Here is a 25,947-nt window from a genome sequence, read left to right as displayed (position 1 = left end):
ACTAAGAAGGATGTCTTGAGGGAGTTTCCTTTTAAGTCGAGATGGCTGACAAGATCTTGCTCCAATGTTATATGTCACAGCTCCAGGAACACCAGGAAGTTTGTTGAAGAAAGATTTTGACATTGAATGGAAGTACTGTTCTAGAGGAAGAATTCCCAATTCTTGATGCAGTTGTTGATTTCTTACAAACCAGGGGGCATTTGTTGCAGTACGCAGGAACTTGTTCTGGAGAACTTGTAGGCGATGCATGTGTGTCTTATTTGCAGTCCCCCACACTGGCGCTGCATAAGTTAAAAGAGGTCGTACAAGCGAGATGTAGAGTAGCATTGAACAGTCCAATCCAATTTCTGAACGTCTATTAACCAAAGGGTATTTTTCGAATTCTAGAAGAGGTTAGTGTAACAATGCGAGTTATATGGGCATTCCATGTAAGTTTCGTGTCTAATAATATTCCCAAATATTTGACAGCTTCTTGACTAGAGAGCCATGCAACTTGTTCATTTAGAAGACCAAAGGAGGTGGATTATGAATAGGCCTTAAAGAGAAGATTTTAGCTTCTGTCTTGGTAATGTTGAGTAGTAATCTCCAGTCAGAGAACCATTTAGATAGCTCCTGTAAGGATGTCTGAAGAGTGCTGATTGCAGTATTTAGGTTACTATGAGAATAAAAGAGAACTGTATCGTCAGCATACATAGCTATGTGTGACGATTGTAAACATGGAATGTCATATGTGAAGATATTGAAGAGAAGTGGTGACAGTATAGATCCTTGTGGTACTCCGGCTAAAACTGGACGAAGCGTTGATTTAATGCCATCTATACGTACTGAGAACTGACGCTCAGAAAAAAAAACTTTTCACGATGCGTGTGAGATAGTCAGGAAAATCAATTCTATATAATTTTAGCATTAAACCATCATGCCAAACAGTATCATGTGCTTGGGCAATATCCAGAAACACAGTGGCAGTTTTTCTTCAAAGCCTTTTATAATGGATTCAGTGACTCTTTGCAGTTGGTGTGTTGTAGAATGTTTTGGATGAAAGCCAAACTGAAAATCTGGTATTATCTTGTTTTGGAACGTAAATTTACAAATGCGATTATGAATAACCTTCTCAAACAATTTCGATAGCGTGGGCAGTAAGCTAATAGGTCGATAACTTGATGGCAAGTGCTTAGGTTTGTTAGGCTTATGAAAAACAATGATTTCAGCAAGCTTCCAGGCTCGAGGAAAGTACCCAATTAAAAAGGCAGCATTGAAAATTATCGTCACGTAAGTAAGAGCTTTGTTGGTGAGCTTCTTTAGTACAATGTTGGGTATAAGATCATGGCCTGGAGATTTTTTATTTGGAAGCCTTTGAATGAAGTGAGACAATTCTTGTGGAGTAGTAGAGTAAATTTTCTCTGGCACACTCGGTTTATTAATATTTTCTATAAGTTCTTCTTCAAATTCAGAGGTAGTCTGTTCATTTTTATTCTCGTTTGGGGTGAATACATGTTGATAATGAGATGCAAGCAAGTTACATTTTGACTCTGTGTCTGTGGCTATTTGAGAGTCTAACCGAAGTGTCGGGATGACTGTTGACTCGCGTAGAATACGCTTTGTAGCGTACCAAAGAGTATTATCAGCTTCAGATAGAGATGATAAGTAAGACTGATATGACTTCAGGCGATGTTGTTCAAGATTTGTCTTGACTAATCGTGTGAGATAATTCAGCTTCTTCCGCTGCCATGGTTGCCTCTCTCGTTGCCATTGTCTACGAATACGATGTTTTTCCTTAATTAATTGGAGTATGAAAGATGGTAAGTAGTAGCGCGTTAATGGCCGCTTGGAGCACATTGTAGAATAATTTATACATGAGCATATTGTGTCCGTAAAATGTTGAATATCATTGTCAATATCTGTTGCTGTTAGTGGATGATATTCTGTGACTAACATTGAGTCTAGAGTCAACTGAAATTTAACCCAATCAACAAAACCATTAATAAGGCGTTGCACTTTAGGTGTTACATTAGGAGACAATTGGAAAGTAATCAACACTGGACGATGATCTGAATCAAGTGCTGTTAATGATGCAATATAAGTTGGTAAATGCATATTCTTTTGAATTCCGATGTCAAGGATATCGGGAAGATTGGCGGGATTATATGGATAGTGTGTTGGTTCAGTTGGTGCGAGAATATGGGGACCAAGGTTGTTAATGCAATTGCAAAGACGATGTCCATTTGGGTTCGATACTCTGCATCCCCATAATGTGTGTTTACAGTTTAGATCGCCCACAAGAAGTGTTGAACCGACTGAGGGAAATAAAAGAGCAAGGTATGCCGTATTTAGCAAATATTTTGGGGGCTTATAAGCACAAAATAAAACAAAATCATGGTTATTTTGACACTTAATTTCGATTCCGACTGTTTCTATATCAGACGTATAAGGAAGGACTTGATAATGTGTAATATTTCGCTTAATTAAAATGGCAACACCACCAGATGCAGTTGAAGCATTCCTATCATATCTATATATTTTATATCCTGGAACAGTGAAGACTTCGTTTGGAAGAAGGCGAGTTTCTGTGATGCGGGCTTTAATAACCTGTTGAGTGACAGGAAGTGGAGGAAAAGACTGGGCAGAAAGATCTGGCTGCTTCTTATGGGTAGGATTCCTGGTTTTCACTCCATTTACGTAAGCTTGGTATTTTGGACACTGTCTAAAATTAGCCGGATGATCCCCTTGGCAATTAGCACATTTTGCAGGAATAGAAGTAGGTTTTTGACAAGAATATTATTCATGGTTGTCACCACATTTAACACATCGTGGTTGGATGTGGCATGAATGAGTCTTGTGGCCAAACCCTTGACACTTGTAACATTGAATCGCATCGCCCCTTGCCGGGAGATGTAATCTTCAATTTCCACTCTAAGATGGCAAAGACTGCGTAACTGACGAATATCGGGGTTTGTCTTGTAATTGATTTATTGTCAGGACCCAAATTGGCATAGGCAACTATGTCATTAAGCCTGTGTTTTCACCTTGGACTCTTTTTCTTAATTGTCGGACTGACTCAATAGGATAATTTAAACTCCGAAGCTCAGTTGGAATTTCTTCAGACGGTGATTCATTTGGAAGTCCTTTTAGAATAACTTTCAATACTTTTGAAATGTTATTAGGAAAAGTATAGAAATTATATTTTTGCAGAATCAAATAATCTTGTAATTTCTCAAAATCATCTTTTGTTGAAACATGTAGTTTCAGACCGACAGGACTAAACTTCCCTTCCGCTAATATTTGAAGTGAGTTCTTCAAAGTTTGTTGCAACTTAAAATAATCAACTTTACTTGTCACTACAATAGGGCATGGTGGCTTATGTTTCCGACTTCCATTTTGGGAATTTGCAGATTTTTCTTCATTGGTGGAAGAATCCATTTGTGATGTAGGTTGATGACTTATAGAATTATCTATTTCAATTTCTAGACCTTCTAATAGTGGTTGGAAAACATTGTTAGTTTTCACCGGAATTGTAGTATCCGTTTTCTTATACAAACGAGCAGTTGAAGTTCGGGGAAGAACTCCCCTCATTTTACTATGTATTGACTTGAATTTAAATTCATTTATGTCAGTTTTTCTAGCTGATGACATTTTTCCGACTTCACGCCGTGTTCCAGAAGAGTTATGAACTTCATCAATATGCGAAGAAACAGCATTGTTTTCCAGCTGTGGATTTATAACAGCATCATAGATGTCTGAATGAACCTGAGCAGTAGTTACAATTTCACTAAAATCACTCGAATTTTCATTAGAAGTCACATTGAATAAATAACACAATGGGTCCGTCTACAGACGGCCCAAAAACGAAGAAAATGTTACTCAAATAAATATAATAATAGCAATTAATACACAAAAATTAAGAACTTGCGTTCAGCATAAATTTTAAATAATCTGAACACTAGTGAAAGTTAAACACAATATTTCAAATTACAATATAAACGTTTCAAACCACGCGCCTTGTTGCGAGTTCAACAATGTTCGAAGTACTCTTTGAAGAAAACAATCGCCAGGATCGCCACCAGTCCACGAACACGAGATGGCAGTACAGTCGCTTTTTTTTTCAATGATTGTTTTTTTCATAAGTACCAGGTTGTACCTGCGTACTGCAACAAATGCCCCCTGGTTTGTAAGAAATCAACAACTGCATCAAGAATTGGGAATTCTTCCACTAGAACAGTACATCCATTCAATGTCAAAATCTTTCTTCAACAAACTTCCTGGTGTTCCTGGAGCTGTGACATGTAACATTGGAGCAAGATCTTGTCAGCCATCTCGACTTAAAAGAAAACTCCCTCAAGACATCCTTCTTAGTGATACTGACGACTCTTCATAATTTAACACAGAAAATCATCATATTTTTGTTCACATAATTCACAAAAATGGTTAATTAATTAATTAATTAAAATTAATTAGAGGAGCCTTTAGAGCCAACCTCAGCATGATATTCTGCATGTGATATTCCATAATTTAACAGTGGTCTGTATAGCAAGTTTGCTGGTTGACCAATATTAAACATTAAAAAAAAAATAAGTACCAGGTCGAAATTGACCCTTTACTTTTAAAAGAAGTGTAGGAGATCATATGACAAGTTAGAAATTAAAATAGTTCAAGGCAACGTAACTCTACCAATAGTAGAGTGAGCAAATTGATAATGTCATGTAAGAGGAACCAGTATATTTTTACTTATTAGTGTATTTGGATGGTTGTGAGGGGATGCTAGAAATTTGTACGAAAAGTTTTTATATAAGCTGAGAAGTACATTATGCCAAGATCGTCGTACAGTTGGCTATTTCGGATGAGATGGTCCGCTCCAGTGATGGTTCGGCAGATGGCTCGTTGAAGTCTGTCTAGTCGTTGAAGATGTCGTGCATTTGCTTGAGCCCATATTTCACAACAGAATGTCGTGTAGGATCAAATTAAAACTTTGTACAACATGGTTTTGACATTTAAAGATGTATAGCTCTTGAAAAATGAGTAAAGAGCATATATAGTTGGAAGGCCTTCTCACGAATATATGAGACGTGATGTTTAAAAGTAAGTCTCTTATCAAGAAAAACTCCAAGATACTTGACGGTAGTTGCTGTGAAAGGTATATTTTCATTTTGAATGGTTAAGGGCTGTAATTGCCGCGGAAATCTTGTGAAAACAACTGCTAGCGACTTGGAGCCATTTATCCAACCCCGGGCCATAAGCTGGAAACGGTGGAACCAAAAAGGTGTATTAGTATGGCCGTCAAATTACCCATAGTTCATCTCTTTTTTCCGGTGTGTTCATCAGCTGTTTTGTTGATATTATTACGAATACAAATTGTTTCGTGTTGTGAATATTTCAAAAGTGTAGTCAAGTTCAGCAGGTTTCATTTTTTATAAATAAGCTAATATTCTGTTCGACTCAACTGTAGAATATGTCCGTTGATATGTCCCCCTATGCTTTAACATATGAAGGAATGCCAACATCCTTCTTGATAAGAGAACGAATGTGGAAATGAAGTGTTCAGTCCATATCACAACCACAACACTTTAAATAAATATAGAGTGAAACGTACATTGATATAATAATCTGCAAGTAGTCCTGTTACCTCCACATCCAGTCTAATCCGTTTACGTATGGCCAGAACGGACAGTAGCAATTTAATATTTGGCAATTGGCGGTATTTTGCGGTGGATTATGGGGCATAAAAAGGTGTAGTTTGACGTCATATCCGTCGCACCGATTTCAAGTACATTTTCCTTGGTATACTCCCCGAGCCCCTACCACGCCGTAGCGGAGAGGTGAGAAATATGTTCCCAAATTGAAGCAGCAGAAAGCCGCCATTTGTTAGGTAGAAAACGCGCGGGATTTCGAAGTCGCTATTTGAATACGTGTTGTACTGCATATTCGAAAGCTAAATGTTTTTGTTTAAAGGAACAATACTTCCTTTGCGAGATACCTTTAATACCATGTTTCTGCTGTCAGCAGAGTTGCTAGGTTTTCTGCGAGGGCAGTCGGGATATCAGAAGCTAGCCTAAGACATTAGATTTGTCAACAATTTATCATAAGATTTTGCAGTGTAGGCTTTCACGGCCGGAGTCTATAGATCTAGATTCATTTTCCGGGCTGAGAGGCCGTGGTCTATTGGTTGGTTTTATACCAGACGTTTCGTCTACAACAGCGGCAGACATCTTCAGTGGAGTGGTATCCGAGGTCGCAAGACTCTTCTCGGCGTACCTGAGGCAACTGATCCTGTGGCTGGTTGTGCGGGCAGTTTCACTATCTGACGATCAATCCATGTTTAAACATAGTTCACTAAACTATAAAACGCAGCAATTGTATGTCTCTGTTATTAGTGTAAAGTACGATATCAAAACGCAATCTTTTTTGCCAGTCAACGCACTTGAAATACACAATGTTTACTAATTGCGAGAACAGCGACTAGGGATCGGAACGGAATAATCAACAATGCGGTAGAACTAGAAGAAGTATTATTTTGCGAGTTTAGTTGGCTTACGGCAATCAGCTGGGCTACCTTATAGACTTACTAAATATCCGCAGGTTAACTCTGTGTTTACAATTTTACCATTTGAGTCAATATATAAATAATATCGGATAATAGGAAATACAGACTAATTTGTTTAAATATGTTCAAGGCTAATATCTGTAAAATCGGGATTTTTATCAATCCCGACTCCCTTTAATTGGGACTCAACCAGGAAATTGGGAGAATCCCGCCTAAATTGGGATACCCGACAACCCTGGATGTCAGACATAGGTACATACTGTGTTCAGACTTGCATCATTTTCATAGGAACTCTGAATGTGAACATTCATAACCACAGTTAATAAAATAATTAATATGTCAACTATTTAATTCAATCTGTAGGTTAAACTGCTGTATGAAGTCAAAAAAGTAGTAGCAGCAGTAGCAGGAATAGTAGTACCGGTAGTAATAATAGCAGTAGCAGCAATAGCATAAGAAAATGTTTCATTAATCCGTAACTAAGACAGGAATTACTTTATATTAAAGTTATATTAATATATATATATATTTATTTATTTATTTATGCAGTTTCTGTATGTTTTAGTTCGGTGAATAATTTTATTATTCATGTATGCACTGAAACAACAGCTGTTTGAAGAAAATGAATGATATAGAGTGAGTGAAGGAGAATAACAGTGTATAATAACGTAGTTTGAAAGGTAATTACTATCTTCGAAATGAGTTGAACACACTGAATGATTCAATGTAGGGTAGAAATTCTCTCTGCGGATTGCACCTATCCACTTTCGGTTAAGGGAATCTTTACTCACAGGAAACTTGAAGCATAAAGAGTCACATAGCAAGTAAAATAGTTAGTCTTCTGTAACATAATATGGAGAAAAAATCGCCGTAGAAATCAAGGATTGAAATATAACATTCCTTCCTTCTTTATCTTTACATCCGTGTGCATTGCTGCAATATAAAAGCGGCACACGAAAGAATCATACTTATTCAGCTCTACCAAACAAATGGCCGCTCGTGGACTGTTCAATTTGGGAACATAACACTAGCGCCAGTGAGCAGTCTAGCGGTTATTTAGTAAGTCTCTGGTACTCCCTCCTTTCTTTTTATCCTCTCAGCATTTATCTTAAGACGCAATTTTGTGGACCATTGGGTAATAATATTTTAAGGCTTCCTGCATTTGTAGACAAGCAAAATGAATGTTTATATGCTTCGTATAAATAACAGTATCATCAGCGTATAGAGTAAGTTTAGATTTGGGATGAATTGGTGTATCACGGACATATGCACAGTAGTGTTGGACTTAAAACTGATCCTTGAGGAACTCCTGCGGTTATGACGTGAGCGTTTGAGAGACAGCGTCCGTTTTGAACACGAAAAGTTCTATCTGTAAGATAACTGGCTATAAGTTGAATATAATTTATAGGAATGTTAAGATTGTGAAGTTTATATAATAAACCAGTGTGCCAGACAGTATCAAAAACTTGCTAAATGTCGATAAATGTAGCTACTGTATGTTGTCCAAGTTGAAATCCTCTTTGGACGGATGTTGTTAATCTGTGAAGTGCTTCTCTGGGACTATGGTGGGGTTTAAATCCAAACTGTTCATGGTGGATGACATCTGGTGCAGTTAAATATGGCTTTAGTCCTGCCAGAATGATACGTTCAAAAATTTTTCCAAGAAAGTTGGTTAGGCTGATTGGTCTATAACTTTGGGGTAATGTTGGATTTTTTCCTGGTTTAACTATTGGTATAATATCAGCCGCTAATGCAATTCAAATGGGAGTTATGACTCCTTATGTATCAACTAGATGACAGCATAGTAAACCTGACAAACATTATCATCAAAGCCTATAAGGCTGAGCTATCTGGGTATATAATATGATCTAGGGCAGGGGTCGTCAGCACAGAGCACGCTGGGGCTAGTCTCTCTTACCCGCGGAAAACGCAGTGCATTAGGGTGCACTCTGTAGCTGCTAGCGGATATGCTCTCTCTCTCTCTCCCTGATGCACGACGGTGCACACAGGACAGCATCGCGTACCCTTTGCACATTTCAGCGAGTGCTGACGACCACTGATCTAGGGTGTTGGCAACAGATGAAACAGCAGATGATTTTCCAATTTGAACTGTGAAAAGAGCCAGCTCCGTGAGAACAACCATCACTGTAGCCAACACAGCACACAGCTTGCTAGCCAGCAAGCAAACACGTAATAAAACACCGTGGGAACTGGGTTTTAGTGCGTGGGTTTTTTTTTTTTTTTAAAGACCTAAATTCTTTAAGGCTGTGCAAAGAAGAAACACTGCTATGGGAAAGATCCACATCTCGAAGTGAAGTTTACAGCATTTTTTTTTAACATAAGATTCTCCTTCCATCTATAATACAGAGGGTGCCAAAAAATTTATACACTCTTTAATAGCTCATAACTAACTCACTTTTAAAAATTTTTTCAAGTGTGATTGCTTAAAATAATGGCTGAAGTCAGACTAAACTTTGAGGAAAGAAAATTCATTTTGGAAGACTGAGAACATAAGTGAAGTGTAGACGGTTTAGAATGGAGTTTCAACGAGATTCACCAACCCAACTCACAATTGCTCGTTTGCGAGATAAGTTTTAAGATGAAGAAACTGTTAAGAATATCCATAAGAACAATTCCAGAAGACCATGAACATCCACCAACCCCACAAGAGAAAGAGAAGTCATCGAAATGTTTCAGCAATCTCCTAGAAAATCTGTTCGGCAAGCGGCTCATGAGACAGAACTTTAAAAAATTGAGTGTCCATCGCATTTTGAAGTGTGCTCAATGGAAAAGTTTGATTAGTCCACGTTCTCAGTGAAGATGATCATGACCGAAGAATTGAATTTTGTGAGTGGTAACAAGTAAAATGTGCATAGGACAATCAATTTCCGTACAAGATTGTTTGGCGTGATGAAGCCACATTTAAGTTAAATGGCTCAATTAATCGTCACAATTGCACCTACTGGGCATCTAACAATCCTCATGTGACAGTGGAACACCATGTGAACTTACCAGGAGTTACAGTGTGGTGTGGTTTGCTAACATTTGGGTTAATTGGATCTTTCTTTTTTTTGATGGTACCGTGACTGGTGCAATTTACCTCAACTTGCTACAGGAATCCGCTATGCCATTCATCAAAGAGATGTTTAGGAATGAAGAATGGTACTTCCAGCAGGATGGAGCACCTTCCCACTACCATGCGACATGAGAGCCTATCTTAATGTCCACCTGCAGAACAGATAGGACGAAGAGGTAGTACCGAGTACTCCCCTTGCTTACCGGATTTGACTCCGATGGATTGTTTTCTGTAGGGACATATCAAGCACATGTTTATAGCACAAAACCAGCTACAATCGATGAGTTAAGAGCAGTCATTGAAAGAGAATGTGCCCAAATAAATATCGAAATGATTAGGAACATTTTGGATTCCACTGGTCAGTGTTATCAGCTGTGCCTAGCCACAATGGCCAACAATTTGAACACTTTCAATAAATGACTGGTTTCTACATTAGTTCACATTATTTTTAATTTTGAAACTTTTCTGTATCATAATAATTCTTAATGTTATAATCATTGAAAGAGTGTATACATTTTTTGGCACCCTCTGTATAAATATACATGCCACCGGATTGCATCCTCATGGAAGACATCTAAATTTGTCACCCGCTTTTCCACTTTCCTTTTCTTCTCCAGGGTTTCAAGTCACGAAGGTCCATCCTCTTGTTCATTAAACTTAAATTTCTCCTTTCCTATTTTGAGAACCTCTGCAGTTCTATTTACCACCTCTCTCTTTCTTTCTCGAAATAGTCCCACACATTACAAACCATTTCTCTCACGTGACTTGTAAGAGGAGCACCTTTCCCGTTACTTCCAGACCTCTTGCTTTCCCTTGTAGCACTCTGTTCGCTGTTGTGCCGCTAACTGCAGGAATGATGCCTTGCGACATTGTATAAGTGAAATGCATAGACACTATAAATCGCGTTATACACTCACAACTAAATTCTATTTAAAACTAAACTCTAATTCTACCTTCATCAACAACAAAATATCTATGAACACAATATCCATGAAAAACACCAATACTTGTAACACAGTAACGAAGATTCAACACTTCCAAACAAACCAACTGCATACCATGTGCTCACTGCAAAATAGTCAGCAACATAGGCCTGTTGCCATGGACTCTGGCTAGTTTGAGCAGTTGCCATGATGACGCTTTGGCCGCTTAACTGTCAATACCTTTCTAGTTTTGTATAGACTTTCACTCTACAGGAAAATGAATAATGTCATGGACCAGCAGTGACCGGCTAGAAGTCCAGATCTTACACCTTGTGATTCTCTCTTGTGGGGCTGGGTCAAAGAAATAGTTTACAAAATTCGCCCAAGAACTGTTATGATCTTCTTGTCCTCTTTTGATGGCACTATGGTCCTTTCCGTATATAACCGTTGCCTCCTTAATGACAGTCCTTGTTGATCTTGGGGACAAAATGTGTGAAGCTTTAAATGCAGTTCCTCCTGATTTCTTAAGAAAAACAGTGGACCATATACCAAAATGTTTACAGAAATTTATTAACAATGCTGGCTGATATGTTGAATTTTAAAGGAGCTAATTGCAATGATAATTAATGCTCGTATGTTTCCATGACCAAAGAGATGTTAAACTTCCTTGTCTACTGTTCAGGATTTAATGGAGATTAGGTACTGATTTACCGTGTACTTTCAAGGCAAGTAAATACACTGAAACCTCGATCCATCGTTCTTTGGGGAACAGAGAAGGTAAATACAGGAAAACGATAATATTGGGAAACCAAGTTATGAACGTATCCCATTGTTCCTTAGATGACTTAAGGCAGAATACCCACATAATCAATACATTTAATTTTCATAATCATAAATAATATAAAATCATAATATATCAGAAACCGTGATGCTGAGTGAAAGCCTTTGTTCAATCATTTTAAAAATTAAAATGCACTTTTTAAGTGTTAAACATGAAATAATTTCTCAGCAATTATACCACCTAAAAATAAGGGATTTTGACAGTCATGAAGAACACAATGAGCTCTTTCTATGGAACATACCCCCAAGACTATCTTAAATAGTCTTTCCAAGCAGAAGGGATTAAGTGTATAGTGACGCTAGGTCTGAACTAGGCAACGCTGGGAGGCGGAACATGCAAGTGATTGGCAAGCGCCTCTATATTAGCTCCACTCATTGGCCATCGAATATGCTGTCTAGTGCAAAACTTTATGTACATTACTTCTTGCAGAAAAAATTTGCATTTAGCTTTTGTTTCGTGTACATTTAACACCTGAATTCTATAGTGAATTTCTGATAAGAACAATATTGAAGTAAACAGAAAGGTATGGCATCATACCAAATCATGCGTGCTATGAGAATGACCTACACACTAGAAATTAGTTCGCTATTCCTTACGAGATGTTGGTCGTTACTAATAATTTAGACAAAAATGAAGTAGGCCTATGTGAAAATCATAAACCTAGATTCGTGATATGTTCAGAATGCAGATATGTGTTACCACAAATCCATTCTCATAAAATTAATACTATTGTTAAAGATAAATATAGTCTGTCCCACATTGATGTAATAGGTCTGATGGTGGGAGCACGAGTACCATACCCTCCTTCTTTGCCAACAAATGTAAAAACCTGGGGCTAACACACAGCATTGTGAAGGAAATAGTCATTAGTGCCCTCAAAGGATCAGTTCAGATATTAAGAAATCATTTGTATGGGAGTGATAATGAAAATTTTAAGTTATCTTAACTGATGGCTGTTAATTGGTTTAGATATCAATGCCAATAAATCCGTACCATTATTTTTCTCGCGGTATGTGGCATTCAAATCTTTCTAACCTATCTGATGATATTTTTTTCCCCCTTTAACTGTAAATGAGCACAAACAGTAATTAGGTGTAAATTTTTCTGACATTTTGTATATTCAATTTCCTAACCGTTCCAAATGTATATAATTTTACCTTTTAGGGTGTAATATGCTTTGTCAAATCTGGCAACCTTTTCATAAGGGAAGTTAAATTTATTTATTATTTATTATAGGCAGACTTCCATTAGCCCATACTGTTGCATTACATACAACCACAAATTAGACCTTTATCATATCGCATGAAAATGTCGAAACTTGTCTTCAGTAACCCTAAAAGATACTTCTCCTGTACGTGTGTAAGCATATAAACATGTACAGAAACACTTGCCACTGTGGAGATAGGCATTGTGTTGTAGCAAAGCTGACTCTTAAACATGTCGCAGTATTAAGATGACAAATCTTGTTAGGTAAGACAACTGCGTATTATATTCCATAATAATACTGTATCAAGTGTTTATATACCTCCACATCGTTGTGTGGAAAAATATGATTAATCAATAACTCACTATAAAATTGCATTTCTTTTCAGAATCTAATACCTGTCATAGCACAGATCACGCACGTTCTGTAGTAACTAATTTTCACATTAACAGACTATACCAAACGCACGTGGAGAGTTCGCATGTTGCACTATGATGATGAATCATGTCAGTATCATGGTGGTGTAATACATCCTATGTTTCTCCGCGACACAGTCTCTGGATCGCAATCTTCTACATCCTCTTGCTTCAAAGATAATAATGAAGAGCAAAAAGTTCGCCCTTTCAAAGTAAAAGAAAACTATCTATGCGGGAAAATATGGCATCAGGATCGTGATTTCTCAACAATCATTGCAGTAAAACGATGGAACCAGGAAATAATAACGTTATTTATATGGGACCATTTCCGAGACCAAAAAAGTGGAGGAAGGTGGGAGAGCGATGATAATGGGAACGATGCATCGAAGTTCCACTGTACATTTTTGTTTTTGTTCTGCAACAAAATTGGAAATGAACAGTATAACTACCATATATCCCATGGCATTACATGCATAGGAATAAAAGACAACAAAATATTGAAATAAATTTTACTCAATATCCTATCACATCTTGCACAAACATCTGACATTATAAAATAACACATTCGTATATAAATGAAAAATGACATTAGGGGAAATATGTATTTTTTTACTGCTTTTGAAATAAAGAAGATTAGGAAATCTCCACAACTGATTTCTAAAATGAAAAGAATCTGTGGTGAGAAAAAGGGTTGGGTAACATTTACACTCTTCCTTTAACAACAGTACAAGAATACAATTTAGTAAGAGTATTAAGACAAAACAACATAATTCATAGTTTTCTTGCACTGAATCATATACTGCTACTAAAGCTACCACAATGTTTCATACCACAATCTCTCTGTACCACAAAACTGTACAAATGATTGCAAAGAACGTATTAAGATTTCCGTGAATATTAACGAATCTGTGCTACATGTGTTGTAGGCCTGAGTTTATTACAGACTCAAAAGGAGGTGATGTGGATGTGAATGATCTATTTTACAGCACTTTTGGATTTCAAAGTCACCACTTTAAATGGAATACATTAATCACCAGTTATCACAAACTACCTCCTATAACACTGTCACACTGGCATACAAAGGAGCAAGAAAATTAAGACCTCAAAGTGTAGGAATCATGTACAAAGTTTCACAAGCAACAATACTTGCATTCTGAATAACACGTGTTTTTTTATAATGATGAAACCACTTGTAGGAAAAATGCTTATACTGATTTTGAGAATAGTGAAATTAGTCTTTATCAGTGTGTCGAATAATTCTGAGGCTCCAAGTGAGAGTACTCAATACTGAAAACTACTATCACACAAGCAACAGAGTAAGGAAGAAGAAATTGACTTTCATTTAGTTTCGTTTTTCCATAGTTGAAATCTATTCATGAATTAAGAAATTCATCTATGTGTTATTCCTTATAAACAGTCATTATTTCAATACTAATGATTCAATCTCTGAAATTACATTGTAAGCATTTTCCTACATCATGGCTCAACTTTGGAATGAAGTTGCTTGCATTCAGAGTTCTATTTGCAAATAAGAAAATCAAAAGCCTTCTTGGTATTGTCTTGTTTCCATCTTTGCTTGCAGGAGTTCAAGTTGCCGCTTTGCTTCACACTGAGGGAAGTTGTTCAAGTCATAGTACTGAGGTGCTATCTTCAATACCCATTCAGCTGTGAAATATAAAAAGAAATGTATATAAATGCACACTTTATACACAAATTATTTAGTCACTGAAAATGGCACTTTTTTTTTTTGTTTGGAAGAAAAAAAAAACATATATAAAAGCGCACACGCACGCACAGAGAGGGAGGGAGCGAGAGAGAGAGAGAGAGGGAGGGGATATATATATATATATATATATATATATATATATATAGGTAAAGTCCGGAAAAGAATTTTACAGTGAGTGGCAATAATAATCCTTAGGGCACAGTTTATAATTATAAGACTGTTTCTGGGAATTAGAGGAGAAATATAAGCCATACAACACCTCAGAAACCTGACAGCACCTTCACAAGATGTACTGAAAGTACAATCACTTGGAAAAGCAAGTCACCTCCTTGTCTTGTGAAGTCAAAATGGGTTTTCAAAGTAAAATCTCCACAAATAACAAAGATACTGGCAATTAATAGGTAGAGGGAAAGGAATTTGGAGAAAGTCCTGGTGCACCTTGGCTCAATTACACCTCAATGACAACAGTGAAGAAGTTATAGGCCATTCATTATCTTGTGGAACCGCATGCATCATAGCTTAAAGTAAGAACCTTATGGTGGAGTAAGTGAGCTAGCTAGCTGGCTGCAAATGGAAACACAGTGAGGGAGAGAAGCTTTCCAGTCCACTTTATCCTTCCCCTTATGCGCAGGTAGGTTTCACGAGATAACTAATGGCCTATACTGATAATGGTGGGAGACAATGCTCCATAATTAACATTACTTTTCGATCAGCAGTAAAAGCCACTTATGATCACTATTTGTTGTGGTTTCATCAGGACAGTGCAATTTGCAAACTGTGCAGCAAACGATGGATATCTTAATTTGCAAACTGTGCAGCAAACAATGGATATCTTAAGTCCAATTTCTGGACTTGCATGGTCATAATATTAGACCTAACTGCATTATATTGATTACTAGGGACCGAATTTTTATGTAATATCCAGATGTGAAATATGTACATATTTATGTAGGAAATAAGCTGAATATGTACCAAAATATGTAAAATCATGAAAATATTTAATATCAATATCTGGCAGGTATAGGATAGATAAGACTCTCCAGTTGTGATTTCATAGAGCACCAGACTTTTTTACCGCACACTTGACACATTACTATTTTTCCATCTGTAATGAAAGCTTCGCCCATCACAATCCATGATTTTATTTTTGTTGTTAGGGTTAAGATACAGGGGCCATTTTAGTTAGCTAAAAGCAGTAGATAATCTCACTTGCACTTTATACTAGAGAACTGAGTGAAATGACTGACAACAATACTGCAAGCATTGTTTCGCTTTACTGGATTAGGAGAAAATAAAAGGAGATGTGGGAAACATGCATTTTAGCTGCTCCCTGTAAGAAACAAAGTACCTACTAAAACTTCAAACTATAGGCATTTACAAACTGTTGTTTGAAAAGGGACATTCCTGTCTCATTCGGGAGGGTAGGATTATTCCAGCCGAGAACCATACTTTATAATTGCTCGGAAAATCCCATTTCCATATAGGTCTACTAAATTTAAAGTAAAGAGGTCAAGCAATAACCTGAAAAGCTATTTATTTTAATTTTTCAACATGCCACTAAACGGAACTAAGCTATAGTTTTAAAAATGCATATTCAGGTGCGATTTTCAATATTATTATTAGTCTTTCAACATCTTTCCAGTTCGTTCCTTTACTCCAGCTTCTTTTCAAAATACGGCTACTTTATTGCTGCTCATGTCAGACTTGACACGGGTTTTCCCTGGAAGGATTAGGAAGAGGGTGGGCAAGGTTTCAAATTCCATTGGTTCGGCTTGTTAAGATGTGTGCAGAACAATTATAGTTCGAGACAAATCATGTCCTTATCCCACTCCACCGCATGAAGGAATACTCCTTTCTGAGTGATTTTTACAATATAAGGTAGTTGTATGAGAAAGGTTGCCTTTTGTTCGCTCATATTTATGGGGGCCTCTATTACTTTCTGGAGCTAAGGACGTTATTATAAATGACAATTTATTACATGTGCCGTCTATGCTTATCCTTATTTAACAAATATATTGGTTATACAATATTTTGTTACATAATATATTTATTTGAACGTTTTCGGCTCTATGGAGCCATCATCAGAAACAAGTAAGCCCATATGTATGGTGTGAGTACACTATATGTTGCCGTACAGGTAAACTCATTAATGTTAAAAATTAAAAGGCATGTTTCTGTTTAAAATCAATAATTATAAGGCAGAAATTACAATATAAATACAATTGCTGATGATAAAATTAACTAAAATACTTTAAAATTGTTAAGATCAGAATTAATAGTCGTCCAGTTTGATGGTTATGTAGCTTTCCATATTTGGTGGGAGCAAATTTATACAAAATTAATAAGAGAACGTAAATGACTGTCATTTACGTTCTCTTATTAATTTTGTATAAATTTGCCCTCTTAACAATTAATAGATCAAACTTTTAACTAATAAACAACTGTTCCGTGCGCTTACGTACATATAAAATCTCTACACAAGATGTTCTGTAATAGATTCATGTGAATTATTAAGATCTTTGCATTAATAGCATTGAGATATGTATATACTTTGTTCTGGAAACTAGCATCATAGAAATTTTTGAGTATAGATATTACATTTGATACTTTCTTCCCCACAGCTGTCGCCCCAGCTCCCACCAAATATGGAAAGCTACATAACCATCAAACTGGACGACTATTAATTCTGATCTTAACAATTTTAAAGTATTTTAGTTAATTTTATCATCAGCAATTGTAACATTTTATCACGGCCCATAGAGCCGCCTTGTATTTATATTGTAATTTCTGCCTTACAATTATTGATTTTAAACAGAAACATGCCTTTTAATTTTTAACATTAATGAGTTTACTTGTACGGCAACATATAGTGTACTCACACCATACATATGGACTTACTTGTTTCTGATGATGGCTCCACAGAGCCGAAAACGTTCAAATAAATATATTATGTAACAAAATATTGTATAACCAATATATTTGTTAAATAAGGATAAGCATAGACGGCACATGTAATAAATTGTCATTTATAGTAATTAGCTTATCGGCCCCATCATGCCTCTTAAATTAATAAATAAGGACGTTATGTTTTGTCCCGAAATATATCCCTTCTTGCGTACATAAAAAGGCTTTTTAAATCTGTGTATTTCAAATTGTAAACTTCCCCAGTAGAAGTTTTTTTTTTTTTTTTCCTTTTAGAGAAGTAGAAATGAATGAAACCCCTAAATATGCAGATTTATGTAATACCAAGCCATAATATGTAATGTGGGATAAATATGTAAAAATATATAGTATCAAATTTTAATATATTAATGATAATTACAAGATTCGCAAAGATTTGTTATTTATATACGGTTAGGTTGAAAGGAATATAATATGTAATTACATAAAAATCCGGTCCCTATTGATTAATTGATTACCTATTGACAGTTATTGATGATTTGAAGCTAACACTAAAGTGGAGAATTAAGTACAGCAGCTTTCAACCATGACATTACAATGAGTGTCAATTGCAACTAAGTACATGATATATATTATTTTAATGTACCGAAGTACATACGATATTTCCATGAAGATATTCTGTGTCATCATACGATGAAAGAGTAATGGAACGGAGAAAGATTCTCTCCGGCGCCGGGATTTGAACCCGGGTTTTAAGCTCTACATGCTGATGCTTTATCCACTAAGCCACACCGGATACCCACCCCGGCGCCGGAACCCGGAGGGAAACCAAGAGTTGGAACTGAGATGATTCTGTCCGGCGCCAGGGTGGGTATCCGGTGTGGCTTAGTGGATAAAGCATCAGCACGTACAGCTGAAAACCCAGGTTCAAATCCGGCGCCGGAGAGAATTTTTCTCCATTCCATTACTCTTTCATCGTATAAGTACATGATGTTGCCAACATATGGGCATGATGTTTATCTGTGGTGTCGTCAGCAAAATTTTTTTTCTTCTTTTTCCTCTCCTCTTCCATCATTTTTAATATTACTGAGAGATAGTGCCACCATTTGCAACAAGATTAGATAGGTTTAGATGAGGAGAATATTAATGTCAATTAGACGTACTCTTAGTGTTAATGTTAGATAGGATTTGATGAGGGAATATATTAGTGATAAGTAGGCTCACTATCAGTGACAAGGTTAGGTGGGATTTGTTTAGTCAACTGTCCAAAGACAGGTCTGAACCTCACAAGTGATACCAACAAAGCACCACACGAGGCAACTAGGCCAGGAGATAATGGGGTAGGATGGCCAGTTCCTTTCCCCCTCCATTACACACATTGCTCACTAGCTACATATTACACTAATCAGACTTCAGATGTATACAAACAATGTTCTTCCACTGATACATATAGAGATGTACTGCCTGATAACAGATGTATATAACAGGCAGAACCTCAATTAGAGGTAAGGTAGAGTTTGGTGAGGAGATATATTAGTAACAAGTGTGTCGCACAAAAAATAACACAAGTGAATGTTACATCCATTATCCGTTTGATATAATATTTTCGTTTCTCAAATTAATATACTTCAATGATATTCCCTGGACCATAACATATTTCTCTTTCATTTTGCTGTGATCTGTTGCGATATCTTTGAAAACGTCCAATTTTTTAAATATATTTTAAAACATGCATTTTTTTTTTAGACTATTAAAAATTCTCCATTATACTCCATAAATCTTGCACTTGACTAGTTCAGTGAATTCTTAAAGAATATAGTCATGCATTTTACTAGCAAAAGTTCGATTCTCTTTTGTTTGACATCGCTCAGTACAGCCTGGTGACTAGTGACGAGCGCAGTCAGCGCTGCTGTACTGTCTGAATTATCCACTTGTTCTGAAACTAACATAACAGATGGAATCAGTCGCGAAATTTTACGTGTTATGAACTAAATAAAAATATTGCTGCTCAGGTTCAACATTTGAGTAATATTTAATACATAAATTTCTTCAATCTTTGTGTGTCACATGTGCATTAATATTAAAATTAAGTTCATAAGATCTTTTATCATTATATATGTCCTTAATAGACCTACGTCACTCATAGTAGATGTACAGGTAGTCCTCATGGTACGATTATCTTAATTAAGCCTATGTAGATGGCAGTATTGTGATCACTCATGAAAATTATGCAGGAGCGCCATTGTCACTCACATCACATCACTGTAATGTTTTGTTTACGCTAGTCCCAGATGAGGTATCGATCGAGCCCTCCAGATCTAGTGACTACATAATTAAATACAAGTCTGCACAAGAAGATATTGCAAGAATTACAACCTCTAATTATGAGCTCATGTGACCGACCTTAATCCCAATGCAGGACTACCTGTACATACATGCAAATATGAATGGAACATATGAAGGGCTCAGAAAGGTGGTACAAGAAATAAAATCTGAAATTGATTTATACTATATAAGTACTCTATGTTATGTGAAAAGCTCAGGAAAAAAGTGGTACAGTGGAATCTTCGACTGGTGCTGCCATCTGTTGACCTAAAGTTTGGACACTGGAAAAACAGCCAAATGCTCAGAAAAAATATGGTATAAGTACATTGACTTCTGCAGATGTTTATGTTCCTTGTGTAAGATGGCTTAAAAAAAAAGTGATTTATGTGATGGATTATCAATGATTATGAAAGGTAAGAAGTTTTTATTCACTATTACTTATTTAAATATATAATAATGTCATGCTTATCTCATAAAAATGGCCATTACTAACATGCCATTGTGATGAATGGAAACAACTTCTTCATTTCGAGATTCAAACCCTTCTTTTCACTCATCAATATAAATAAATTATAATAATACTGTAATTATAATAGTAAGTACTACCAATTGTAATAGAAATAATGGAATATTTCAATACATATGTATTACTGCAGAATATGGTAGACCGGTGAAATTGGGCGATTTAAGTGATACTCATAAATGAGTGTACTCCAAACTCAAATGCTACTTCTTCTGACGAATCAGGTTCTGATCCTAAAGAAGAATCTAACCAAGGGAAACGGAAGAAAAAAAAGAGATCCTAGTGCTTAGAAGTATAATATAGCCAAGCATTTATGGAACAATGGTCAGGAATATATTGATCATGGGGGTAAAATGAAAGAGAGGAGAACATTAAAGCAGTTTAATCACCACCGTAGGTTTCACTGCAATAATATAGGTGAAGAAAAACAGACAGATATTTTCCATGCATTTTGGGCTTTGAGTTCTTGGAAACTACAAAATTAATTCATAGTTTCTCGTGTAACATTGAAACCACCATCAAGTCATAGTAAGACAGCTATTTCTTATAAGAAGACTACAAAATTAATCCATCTAATGGGACAGAGGAAATGTAAAGACTTCTTCCTAAAAACGCTTGATATTCTAAATGGGAGATTTGCAAGGGCAACTGATGGAGTTGGCAAAACTGGCTTCAGAGTAATAAAAATGAAACAAGATGATTTCAAGTGATGCAATGGATTCCATTGTTTGTATAAGGCCTTCTATATGCAGGGATGAATCAGGGTATCAGCAACAGAATAATAGTACACTGAATACATGAAACAACATTTTCACAACTAGTGCACATGATATACCATTTTTATCTAAAATTCACATTTCAGTTTTATGTATACTATTAATCATATTAATCTATTGCTCAGATTTAATTTCACATTATTTTCACAACTAGTGCACTTGTACCAATTTTTTTCCTAATCACTCACATTTAAATTATATGTATACTATTAATCATATTAATATTACTCAGACTTAATTTAAGTTTTACATGTTAAGATTTTTTTACGATCTTTATAAATGTGTTTGTGGCAAAGGTAATACAATTTACAGTTAGAATATATGTGTTCTGATTTTTTAATTTCATATTATAATACATTCACATTTTCCAAAAAGTTTTGAGAAATGTCACTTGTACCACCTATTTTCTGAGCCCTTCATATATTTTAGGTGAAAAAATACAAGTTTTGCAGACACACTTATGCCCAAAATTTATACTAACGTTTGATGTCTGTGACAGTACGAATATAATTCTTTGTTGTGAGTACAAACTCGTTATATATGACCCACTCTGGCTTGTGATCAAGGCATGTTGACGGATGAAGTTGAACCACTTGGTTGTCCTTAATAGTCAAATAGTGACCAGTTCTTTCCAAATGAGCAACCTATGGAGAAAAAAAGTTTCAGATCATTATATAACTAACAACTTCAAAACAAAAAATGGAGGAAACAATATGAATATTAAAGCTACAGGCACACTGAAAGAGACCTGCTTATCGCCTGGTGATTGGATAGTTGCCTGGATGAGTAATCCAGCAGTCAGGAACAATCAGGACTGGCTCACACGTTGTCTGCAACCTGCCATATCATGTAGGAACTATCTACGCAAATGAACTCGTCTCTTTTCTTTGGATAGTCACCAGGCAGCTATTAGTGTTTTTTAACTTACTAGCTTAATTACTGTTGCTTGCAATAATATGGATTAAGCACTGATTGCAGTTATTTTCAAAAGAGAGACACTTTAAAATTTGTATGAGCTGTACAAAACACTTTCATACTGAAAGTGTGGAAAGATATAGCACAGAAATTAAACAAAGACAGTAAGTACAAGACAAATCACTTATTTGAATTCTAAAACGTTTTACTGCAGTATATGCTCTACATATTATGGCATCCAATGATGTTTTCGGGTAAAGCATAGTTTATTTGCCAAGGTGGAGATTCAATTTGGTTAAAATAATTAAATAAATATCTAGTTTGTAATGCATTGTTCACGAACCTATAATGCAGTCTGTGAATTTTGTGCACTTGAATTACAGTATTTACTCGTGTAATAGATGCATTTTTTCCTTATAATTTTTGGATTAAAAATTTAGGGTGTGTATTCTATGCGAGGAAAAAATTTTAAAGGAAAAAAAAAAATCATAACAACCTGATATCCGACTTAATAAACACAACTGGTTTCAACATCGGATATTCAAGCACTACACTCGGGTAATGCAGCTGATGAAATAACTACCAGCACGACACTTATTTGATCAACTGATATTCTTGAACAATACTATTGTCGTTTTACAGAGCAATTCAAGTTTACCAACAGTGACACCTGTTCAACTGCAGATGAGGCTATCATGCTGTGCGAGAAAAAAGTCCAGTCTTAACCTTTATCATTAGATTCACATTTGGGTAACACTCCACAACCATCGTTCCAAAGAAATGAACAACTCTTGGAGATTCTTCATCATCATAGCACTAATTATTTTATGTAATACTAGATTAAAAACAGTAGTAGTTAAAATAACACCCTGTCTTACTCCAGAGCTTGTGAATACATTCGTAAATATGACTGATTACTATTACTTTGGCCGATGTTTTATCTAATGTCATTTTAATTAGGGATATCAATTTCCAAGGTATTCCGAACTCTTCAAGTATAATATAGATTTTATTTCTGTCCCAGCTATCAAAGGCTTGTTGGAAGTCAATGAAGAGTAAATGCACATCAGCCTTATACTCGTAGCACTTTTCCAAAGTCCTCCTTAAGTTGTGAATTTGAATTATTGTACTTCTGTTGGCCCTAAAAGCACATTGGTATTCTCGTAATATTTTCTCAGAGTATACCTTTAATCTTTGTGCTAAAATTGAAGATAAAATTTTATATGGAGTACAGTAGAGTCTCGTTAATCTGAACTACGCTAATCCGAAAATCTGGTTAATTCGAAACAAAATATTTTAAGAAAAAATTAAATTTATTGTAATAGTAGAAAGTAGCAAAAAGAAAATATGTATAAATTCACTCAATTTCTTTTACTTAAAAAAAGTTATGAAAATAGCACATTCAAGAGTACTTACAACAATTAGTGTTTTCTGTACATAATTTACACATCTGTCATGTTCATAAAATCAGTAATTTTCTGTTGTAATGAAGTGAACCTGTTGGTTATGATTCTAAAAATAGCAATAGGGTACTCCCACCACTGTCTCTCAGCACTCGCGAATAGCATGCATTGCATTACAGGAAATATTTCGGTTAATCCGAAAATCTTGTAATGTGAATAGGTCTTGGTCCCAATTAGTTCAGATTAACGAGACTCTACTGTATTTAAAAGCATATTCCTCTAAAATTTTTGCATAGCATTTTGTCTCCCTTTTTATAAATAGAAGAGATGGGCTCAACATATCATTCTTTTGGGATGTTTTGTTCTTCCCAAATACAATATAATAATTTATGTATTTCTATTAGTAATAAATTCCCTCCATTCTTTATTAATTCTACTGCAATAGAATCTTCGCCTGGAGTTTTATTTTTCAATTTTGCTATGGTTGCTTCAATTTCTTCTATTCTGGAGAGATCTATCTTAGACTGCGCTGATAAATACAGGGTGATTCACGATGATTTACCATCCCTTACAGAGCTTATTTCCAAAGACATTCTGAGCAAAAAATGTCATACACATGGGTCCTATTCTCATTATTTACAGTTATGTTTCGTTATTGAAATGCATTGCTGTGAATGCGTGATCTTGATCAGTGTGCAGTCAGCAACCAGTGCGAGCACTACGGAAATCAAAGAGAGCCGTTATGTAGAGTGACAAGTGCCATTCACAAGCGTGCGGCCAAGTGTACTCAAGCGGATGGTGATATTTTTTAAAATGTGTTGTGAACTCTCCAAGACTGTAAATTAGGATTCAAAATTGAACTGCAAATAATTAAATCGGTGGAAGTGATGTGATTTGTAATAATGTTGTGATAAGAATAATGTAATTTTCTAGTTAAAAATAGAAAAAGATGTCTGTACGAAGCAACTAAGGAGTTCACAGCACATTTTTAGCTTCATAATACTTGCCAATTAAAGAAATGATACTTCTGAATGGTTCATTCTCTATTTGTATTATTCTTTTACCTTCAAACTAAAGAAAAAACGTATTTCACAAACAACTTTAAATTAGTGTAACTCTAAAAATATTGAGAATAGAAACTATTTATATGACATTTTTTGCTCAAAATGTCTTCAGAAGTAAGCTCTGTAAACGACTGTAAATCCTCGTAAATTACTCTGTATATTGGGCCAAAGGTGTGTAATCTTCTTCCAAGTCTTTATTCAACCCATCTATCTCTGATTTGTTTTTCTTCACTTAATATGTTACCTTCCTTGTTATTAAATAAAATTAATTTAGAGTGAAATTCTTTTAACATTTTTTTTGGTCTCTTGATAAAATAGTCTTTCGTTTTTTTCGTTTGCTTATTCTATCCTTTTCAATTTTTCCTGTATTAGTTCTCTTTTCTTTTGTCTACATATTTTGTAAGCTTTCCTTCTACTGTCTTTGTATATTTCGCAGTTTCTCCTAGTTTCCCTCTGTAGCATTATCTGTTGACATATGCTCTTTTCATTGACAGCTTTCTTGCATTCTTCATCATACCAGTCCTCGTTTCTTCTCTGTTTCTTTTCCCCTAATACCTGTTCGCTAGTTGAGATAATCACATCTTTTACACTCTTCCATTTACTTTCAATGTCTTTGTTAACTTCATTTCCTTCCAATTCTACTTCCAACTTTCGTTGATATTCTCTTCTTATACTTCGATCTTGAAGTTTTCCTACATCCCATCTTTTCCTTCCTTGTTTATTTTTCCTCATGACATTAGAAATCCTACATCTCTGACTCTGAGATCATGTGGCTCAAATTCCTTATCTGAAAACTGAGGCTAAGAAGCAGGATTTTCAAGATTTAATTTTAAATTAACTTGAATCTTTGCAAAACAACATTTTGTAGCCTCATCCACAGCTTCAATATTTCCAATTTCATTCACCACCTACAACCAAGAGATTCCACCATCAGCTGTCACCATATACATTAACTTCATATGTGAATTTCAAATAATATTTTAATTTTTGTACTATAATTTTAAGCGTCCTATATGTATTAATAAAAATCTTACTTATTTATGGCTTTTAGAGAACCCGGAGGTTCACTGCCACCCTCGCGTTAGTCCGCCATCGGTCAGTATCCTGAGCAAAATTAATCCAGTCTCTACCATCATATCCCACCTCCCTCACATCCATTTTATTAGTATTCTCCCATCTACGTCTAGGCCTCCCCAAAGGTCTTTTGCCTCCGGCTTCCCAACTAATACTCTATATGAATTTCTGGATTTGCTCATATGTGCTACATGCCCTGCCCATATCAAAGTCTGGATTTAATGTTTCTAATTATGTCAGGTGAA

At 35.7% G+C, this 25,947-nt stretch overlaps 1 protein-coding gene across 2 annotated transcripts in view; it reads right to left on the bottom strand.

Annotated features, from left to right (window-relative positions):
• Positions 1-13,490: 13,490 nt before the first annotated feature.
• The window catches only part of Dhx15 (DEAH-box helicase 15), a 112,758-nt gene continuing 100,301 nt past the window's right edge, over positions 13,491-25,947 (bottom strand). For both annotated transcript variants that reach the window (XM_069830981.1, XM_069830980.1), the window contains 2 exons: positions 21,728-21,890; positions 13,491-14,660 (listed from right to left, as the gene is read on the bottom strand). In XM_069830981.1, coding sequence (XP_069687082.1) covers positions 14,533-14,660; positions 21,728-21,890 — 291 coding nt within the window. In that variant the 3' untranslated portion in view covers positions 13,491-14,532. The remainder of the gene's footprint in view (positions 14,661-21,727; positions 21,891-25,947) is intronic.

The sequence above is a fragment of the Periplaneta americana genome, chromosome 7 (genome assembly GCF_040183065.1).
Source record: "Periplaneta americana isolate PAMFEO1 chromosome 7, P.americana_PAMFEO1_priV1, whole genome shotgun sequence".
NCBI classification, from domain to species: domain Eukaryota; kingdom Metazoa; phylum Arthropoda; class Insecta; order Blattodea; family Blattidae; genus Periplaneta; species Periplaneta americana.
This window is presented reverse-complemented; position numbering and strand designations above follow the sequence as displayed.